Raw genomic sequence first — 9,120 nt, 5'->3', positions numbered from 1 at the left:
TTTACCTTAGCAGAACGATGAAGCTAACATTGTTCTAGCATCATATTGTTATAACTTATAAGAATCTCTCACATCAAAAGATGCAGAATAGTTGAAGAAAGCAGCCCTCTCACGTTACATAACGTAATGCTAACCATCATACAAACATTCCGTTCTATGTACGCAATAGTCAATACAATAACTTCAAAACATATCATGCGCTGTGAGAGCATTCCCAAAGAAACCAACATAACAATTAGACATCTGACCTTAATAAGCTCTCATTGCTTCTGAGAGAATGAATCTTTGGTCCAGAACTGGAGACAGTAATCAACGAAACTTAGCAAGATCATCATCTGGAAGAGCTCCTCCCAGAGCATTTGCATCGCTGCCTCTATAACATATATGGTCAAACTGTTTTTTCCAGTGCCCATTACTTCCCTCTGAGTTTTGTACTTTTCCTCTTCTCACTAAGCGCAAACCGCCTCGCCATACTATGATTATAAAACTTCTTCATATGCTCAGAAACCTTATGAATCACCTTGATGTTCCCAACCTCCGACAAACGCATCAAAAAAGCGTCAAACGCTCGATACGGCAGTTTCAGCCCCTTGCTCACAACCTCCTCCAGAAGAAAACACGCCTCCTTCTCCCTACCACAGTCAAAAAGCCCATTAACCATAGCACAGTAAGTCTCAACATCCTGTCCACACCCTCTCTCATCCATCTCCTTCCACGTACTATACGCACCATCCGGATCCGCCATATCAAAAAACATAGTTATCAGCATGTTATACGTCTGAACACTAGGCACACAACTTGTCTCAACCATCCTCTTATAAAGCTTAACCGCTTCATCACTCTTCTTACTCTCACACAACACCCTAAGAAAACAGTTATAAGTGACTATATCAGGCGGGTAGCCTTTACTACCCATCTCATCCAAGAACCTATACGCTTCCTCGACCTTTCCAGCGTTACACATACCTTCAACCACATCCTTGTACGTCGACACGTCAGGAAGACACCCCATGGCTATCATACGCCCAATCAGCTCAAAACATTCATCCTCCTTACCACTCTTCGCTAAAGCCACAATCATCAATGCGAAAGTCCTCGCCGTGGGGGCAGAAACAGCAGAGCCTTTAGTAACCATAAACTCAAAGAGCTCAGCGGCCTCATCCACCATCCCCGCTTGACAAAAAGCATCAATCGCCGCGCAGTAAGTGAAATTCTCAGGCTTATGTCCAGCTCCAATCATCTCCTCCATCAGCTCCATCGCCTTCTTGGGATCCCTAACTCTACAACAACCAAAGAACAACACATTGTACGTATTCGCGTCGGGTTTAACTTTAAACTTCATCTTTCTAACCAAAGCTTCAGCTTCTTTGACAAGACCGCACTTGCACAACGCGTCGAGAAGGAAGTTGAACGCGTTGATCTCGGGCTGCGTCTTGACTCTGATACGTTTCCTTTTAGCGAACTTCTGAACGTGAGTCAAGTACCTCTCGCAGTACTTTCTGAGAATCTCTAGCATTACGTCAGCAGGTACGGTTTCTTTGTTGTTTCGTTTCATGTAGTCGAGCATGTCGATCACGATCCTGAACTGTTTGTTCTTGTACTTGGTGCTCGACAAGATATCGATCATCTCGTTGTAAGTAGAGGGCTCGTGTGAATAGTAATGGGCCTGGTGTCCGGCCCATGTGAAGAATCTAAAGGCCGTTTTTTCCTCGAACTGGAGCCTCTGGAGGATCTTTGACACTATTGGGGTTGTTAAAACGACGCCGGTTTGGGATAGGGCTGTTTCGAGGTCGTCGTATGGGTTTGGATTCGATGTGATGGCTTCGTGGAGGATTCCGACGGCGTGATTGGAGCCTTGCGTTCTCGTTTCGTGGAGGTTTGATGTTAGCAGAGTCGTGGAGGAGAAGGATTGGGTGGAGATTTGGATCGGTTTTGGAGGAAAGGTTGAGAGATGAGAGAAGAGTTTGGACCTTTCTGGTAGTGGTGGTGGTGTTGATGGATGGAAGGAGGATGTAGAGCGGAGGATATAGGAGAACACCAGCCTTCGCATCATCGGAGAAATGGAACTCTTTCGGCGAGGGTTCTAGTGACGGCGAAGCAGAGGAAAGGGACGGCGATTGAGGCTTTCAAAGTTATTTGTGGCCTTCTTCTATTGGGCCTGTTACATTTTTAAACATATGGGCCTGTTACATTTTTTAATCATATGAAACGTAATTGGTAGGCATCCATAAATAAATACAAGAAAATAGATAAATAGGTATATGAATAAGAGAAAAAGACCAAAATAGCACTAAATCAAGTTTTTGTTCCTAAACTAGCACTCAAGGCCAAAAGTCACAAAAATAGCATTCAAGGGGTGGGGTTTAGGGTTTAGAATTTAGGGTTTAGGGTTTAGAGTTTAGGTTTTAGGGTTTAGAGTTGAGAAGTGAGGTTTTGGGGATAAGATTTCAAATTTTGAAAAATAAAAAAATTTAAATTTTTCAAAAGATAAAATGCTATTTTGGTCATTTTAGTTTTTGAATGCTATTTTTGTGATATAAACTTAGAAATGTGCTATTTTGGAGATTTGCCCTATGAATAATTTCATTTTCCTTTTCTATACAAAATATGTTTGTCCTTCCAAAAAAAAAAATTCAATTGTTTTAGCCCGTGTTCTAAAACGCGGCCGCCGCGGGCGACTTTCCGGCGATTAAACGGTCGGCGGCTTGTGAACGTAGCGATTGGGTGGTAGGCGGAAGATTAGACGGAGTGGTACAAATTTTTAGTTTTTTTTTTGTTAATCTGAACTCAAAAATCGGTTTCTATGTGATAGATCACAAGTTTAAAGTGAAAACTACATTTAAAACTCAAGAAATTGAAAGATTATGCAAAAAAAACGATGGCGGCCGCAAAAATCTGTTTCAGAAACCGTGAAACCCTAAAAAAAGGTTGAAGAAGACGATGAGTTAATTACATAAATGCCATTCATTTAAAAAAGAACTAAAAATAAGCAAAATTGAATGCTACGGGAATCGAAACCGGAGGGGGAAGGCACTCAAACTTAGCATAACCACCAGACCACACGTAGTTTTTGTATTTTACATACATAATATAAAACATAACGTAAAAACAAATCGGCGATTAATCCCCGCATACTCCCCGATTTTTCTATTAGGTGCTAGGCCCGGTCCGAGCGTCCGACTAACGCCTAGCGTAGTTTTGAACACAGGTTTTAGCCCAAGTAGCAAAATTTTAAATATATGTTTAATGTTGATAAATAAATTTTGACTAATATCTATCATAAAATTATAGTAAATCGAGATAAAACTATTGTATGATAATTTTGTTAGTCGTTGTATATTGTTGATGAAGAATTTAGTATTGGGTTGTTTTAGTTGATTGGAAGCAATTATTAAGCTTTTTCTCGACATCTCAAAAGAACGGCAATGTTATCATTATTGTTAAAGTTAAGAGACGATTTTTAGTTTTTAGTTAAAGTTAGGAGATGGTTATTATATTACGCTAATAATCTCATCTTAAGAACTCTCAATTAAATATGGCCTAAACTAAGATGAGCTTGTTGATCACTTCTTAGTTAGCGGCAAGAGTTTAGTTTATAGTGTTTCTAAACCCTTTAATTTGTTTTGTCTATAACCAAATCACTTTGTTTATTGATGCTTGTCAATCTTAATCTTAGTCGAATCATGCTTTATTGCTTTATATCATAATCTTAATTAAATTAGACTTGGCAAGTCAATCATTCATCCTAACTTTTTGGATTAAGGACTTACGGTGAAAATAAGACAAAACATCGGAGCAATAAATCAATGAAAACAGCTTATCATCATTGTTATACCTTATATGATTGATGCTATATGTCGATGTCTCAATGATATATGAATAGTGACATATATCAATGATATTTGAATAATTATATATGCCAATAAAATCTAACAATTTATCGTATATATTTTTTTTTTTGCTCAACTGATCTTACAATGACAAAATTTTAGGAATCTGCCTCCCCGGTAAAAAAAAGGAAAACAGGAGAGACAAAGAATTTACAAGACAAAACACAAAGACAACTAGATTATCTATAGTATTTATGTATAATAACTTGTATCAATAATATAGAACAACAATCTATTACCAATGATATATGAATATACGAATAATAACTAATAACATATCATTGGGATAAACAAATGATGGTTTATCAGCCCCAAAATATATTTTTTCCACCATAGCTCTATCTATTCTTTTAAATATGCAATCATTTGTATCAAAAGTTTTTCGAATACTTAAACAGAGCATCTACAAAGGTTTAAAATGTAATAGGTTTAGAATTAGAATAGTTCATGACTTTTGTTAAAGAGAAGAATCAGTACTCGTGACCCTCTAGCAACGAGCGATGATTGTTCTAATGAATGGTCCCCTCAAGTGGCCGTTAGAGAATCTTAGCGTAGTCTTTCCCACTCTCATATTAGAATCATTGCACCTATGTTAACGCATTTGGCATTACTTTTCAGAAAACTATTTACACAGTCTCTATTTACTATACGAAATGATGCAAATGGAGATTGGTTAAAAGAAAAGTGCACTCCATTATCATTTGGTTATCCCTTTTCGCAGTAGCATATGCAGATCTATTATTTGATATGGTAGCGAATGAGAATCGTATATTTGCATATGTATATGATATTTTTCATCATTCTCTTTGGTACTTCAATGGATGATTTGGTTACGATCCACAACTATACATCGTCAGTTTAGGAACAATAATTGATATCTAAGCAAACCTGACAAATAGCAAGAAATCGAAACAAAAGAAAATCCAAATCCAAACCAAAATTAAAATACCATTTATATATAAAGTATTTTTATAAGAGTATATATATATATATATATATACTATCTTGTGTTACATTGTATCTTCTTATTAGATATAGTACGTTATTTGTATAATGACTAGTGATCAAACCGAACCAAACCAGTAATAGTTTGTGAGTGATGATAGTTAACCAGTTTTGTTAATGCAAAATATATAAAAATCAAAATTCTGCAATCAACATAGTGTTCTGTAGATCTTAAGATTCCTAATGATTGAAAAATGACACGAACCCAAAATCTAAGAAAGAGTATCATATATGAATATATATTAGATACAGTTGTATTTTCTTACTAATAATTTTGTAAACCAAACCAGCCAAACTTGGGGAATGATATACATGATAGAATAGCAAACTATAGCTTTTGGTTGTCGTTAGTTACAGTGTATGAAAAAATACATAAATACGTCTCGTTTCTATAAAAGTAAAGCAAATCGTAGACGAAACGAACACAGAAAGATAGCTTGAGCTGTAGGTACCATCGACCAACAATTATAACCGAATGATTGAAGACACGCGTCGACACCAACCGCACTGCCGCAGTGCCGCCCATTTAAATTTGTGTTCAGACCGTTGGGGGCGGTGAGACAGTCGTGATCTCCTAACCGAAATCTGATTCATGAACCTGGACACGTGTCATACTTCCACTGGTTTTGTACAAATATCTTCTTGCGTTGTTGTTACATAACCCCCACCCCCAAAAATAATATCAACGTCAGGTTCATAATTTTACCGCCACGTGGTCTCTATATGACATCACTGCTATTTTCTAATCTATTACCAAAAAGCAATCAATGTTTTTTTTGTGTAAGAAAATATTTTTTCAGCTCCAACTGGCTTTATGGGAGATTTGAACAAAAATTGGACGTGTCATGCTTATGCATAGGCCGGTGCATTTTGTCTGTGACTCGTCAGTTTTGTGATTGTAATCAAAATTAAACATCTAACGAGTCGATGACATTTTAGAAAATGACGGTATGCTGTTGATGTCATGTAGCACACTTGCGTTCGGCTTAAACCGAATGTCCTAAGTATAAAACTATAAATAGTCCAATTTGATCCATTTTGTGGCATGTAGGAAGAATATATTACAATTATACATATACATGTAACACATATTTAAGTAAATAGTGTGTTGAATTGTCATGTATTATACACATTTATTCGGTTTAAGTCGAATGTATTTAGTATAAATAGTCCAACTTGATGCATTTCGTAACATGCAGTACAATACGTATACATGTTTAAATAAAGCATAACGTACGAGGCAATTGACTATACCAATTTTAATATCATATATATATATATATATCAAAAGGTATTAAGAAAATAAAAGCTATTTTATGATTCTGAGAGGATAGTGCCAAGGAGTTTCCAGTTTTAATATCATAGAATCATGGAAACCGTCGACAAAAAAAAAAAAAAAAAAAAAAAAAGAATCATGGAAACCAACCATATCCATGCGTATGCATGTTGGCGGATAAGCATTGGTAGTGTTGGACATCACCCTCCATACACATTTATTTATAGTTAAGAAAGTTTCTTATACATTGAAACTGTGGGCACGTTTGTCTTTTTGGTTTACATGCTCGTAAACTGAAAACCATACCAGCCATATAATTAATATTTTGTAATTAAGTTTATTTTAAAAACTATTTTATTGTAATAAAGTTTTTTGATACATATAATATATAGAATAATTTAATAACTTAGATTATGGATTTTGTTGTGATACTGTTTGCATATAATGCTTTAAATAATTAGTTAAATCAGAACGGTTTATCAGAAAGTTGTAATTGATGTGAGTATGTAATGTTGGGGTTTGTTGTGTAATCTCTTGTAACATTTTTTTGGCTAAATGAAATATCATAGATGAAAAAAAATGTGTGGACAATATATTGGCAATGCTAAGTTGCTAACGATCTGAAAAAGTTCCACAAAATGATTTCCTTTGCTAATTCATCGTACAAAATTTTAAAACGAGGAAAACGTAAAAAGATCTAACGCATTTTGCACAAGTAGTAAATCATACTGTAGAAAGGAACAGAACACATCCCCTTCGTTACACTTACGGACTTACCTAACACATGCTCAAAGCCTAATGACATGTAATAGGAGAAATATATGCATCGCATTTACTCCACAAAATGTCTCATACAGAAAACTAACATGTGGACAAATTAAAGGGAAAACCACATGTTTCGTATGCTAGGATCCGAACTGGACAAGCGTATGCTACAAACATCATTTTTTAAAAGGACTAGAATTCATTCTGTATTATCTTAGAGAGAAAATGCACATTAGTAATAAGCTAGTACACAAAACAACTGTAAAGTTAAGAGCACCCACATATCACCTTTTGCGCATAATTTCTCTTTCTTTCTTTTCTTATGATCGTTGTCTAGCTTGAACGTTTAATTTAAAAGTTGTCAAAAACACCTTTAATAATTTAAATGACTTCAACTGTTTTCTTTGTAGCGTCTAGTCATTCACCAACCAATATTTTGTAGGAAAGCTAATGCAATTTAATTGATTTTAAATTGAGACCTTAAATCAGTATACAAAACTTTTGGAAAAATCGCATAAAAAAACCTTGAAAGTGTCACTTACTAGCACTTTAAACTTTGAAGTTTTTTCAATAACACTTTTAACCTTCAAAGTGACATTTTTATCATAAAAAACCTCCAAATAAGAAAAATGACCGGCTGAACAGGTTAAAACAGTTTTTTTTTTCAAAAATAATTATTTAATTAATAAAATAAACAAAAAAATTAATAAAAATCGAAAAATTAAACAAAAAATTCACAAATTAAAAAAATTCAAAAAATAAATAAAGATTTAAAAAATTAAATAAAAAATAACAAAAAAAATTCAAAAATAAATAAGATAAATTTAAAATGGAGAAAAATAAAAAAAACAAAAATTTCAAAAAAAAATGAAAATTCAAAAAAAAAAATTCATTTGAAAATGATTTTTTTTATCAACATTCATTTTCAAATATAATGTCAGAAATTATCATTGGAGATATGCCAAAAACAATATCATTGGAGATATGCCAAAAACCGTTATTTCCGACATATCTCCAATGACGGTTTTTGGCATATCTCCAATGATAATTTCCGACATTATATTTAAAAATGAAAGAAAAAACTTTTTTGAATTTTCAATTTTTCGAAATTTATTATTATTTTTTCTCTATTTTAATTTGATCTTATTTATTTTTGAATTTTTAGTTATTTTTTATTTAATTTTCTAAATCTTTATTTATTTTTCTCACTTTTTTTAATTTATGAGTTTTTTGTTAAATATTTTTATTTTTATTAATTCTTTTGTTTATTTATTAATTAAATAATTATTTTTTTTAAAAAAAACTGTTTTTAACCTGTTCAGCCGGTATTTTTCTTCTTTGGATGTTTTTTATGATAAAAATGTCACTTTGAAGGTTAAAAGTGTTAGTGAAAAAACTTCAAGGTTTAAAGTGTTAGTTAGTGACACTTTCAAGGTTTTTTATGCGATTTTCCCCAAAACTTTTTGAAATTAAAATATTAATTTATTGCATAGTGAATACTCCATCTATTTCCAAAATAACACTCCATCCGTTCCTTAAAATTACATATTCCAGAGAAAAAAATTGTGTCAAAAAGATTCAACTTTTATATTTTTAATGCATATTTTATTAACTAATTTTAAATTTCAAAAAAAACTTAATTGTATTAGTTAAATTTTTATTAGCTTAAAATTATGGAAAAAATATAAACACAAAAAACTATGCAAATTTAATGTGTTTTATTGAAATGTGTGAAGAATTTAGAATATATATAACTTTAAGGAATAGAAAGAATATTATTTTGTGTGTGTGTGTGTTTAATTTACATATATTAAGAAGGCATTATTCGTTAATTATAAATACATTATTTTTTATAACTAAATATTATAATAATTTAAATTAATAGTATTCTAATAAATTCTGTTATTTTTTTTGAAATACATAATTTATCACTATTATGCTTATCTAATAAAAATGCATCGAAAACGTTAAAAATCGTATATTAAAAAACATATATCTTTCTATTTTAAAATGCATAGAAAACCCTTAATGCATAGAAAACCCTTTAAAATGCATAGCAAACTTTACTTCAAACGAAGAAATAAATCCAATAAAATAACCTTTTTCTATTTGTACAAAAAAAAATTAGGCGTGAATGAATTAAATTAAAATCAATAAATAAAACCCCTGATATTTGTCAACAAT

At 32.6% G+C, this 9,120-nt stretch overlaps 1 protein-coding gene across 1 annotated transcript; it reads right to left on the bottom strand.

Moving 5' to 3' along the window:
- Positions 1–2,309, bottom strand: LOC106354282 (pentatricopeptide repeat-containing protein At1g73400, mitochondrial-like). Its single transcript, XM_013794187.3, has one exon. It carries the CDS (start codon positions 2,051–2,053, stop codon positions 413–415), a length of 1,641 nt encoding a protein of 546 aa, XP_013649641.1. The 5' UTR covers positions 2,054–2,309; the 3' UTR covers positions 1–412.
- Positions 2,310–9,120: the final 6,811 nt, after the last annotated feature.

This window comes from Brassica napus, chromosome A7, assembly GCF_020379485.1.
Source record: "Brassica napus cultivar Da-Ae chromosome A7, Da-Ae, whole genome shotgun sequence".
Classification (NCBI taxonomy): Eukaryota; Viridiplantae; Streptophyta; class Magnoliopsida; order Brassicales; family Brassicaceae; genus Brassica; species Brassica napus.
This window is presented reverse-complemented; position numbering and strand designations above follow the sequence as displayed.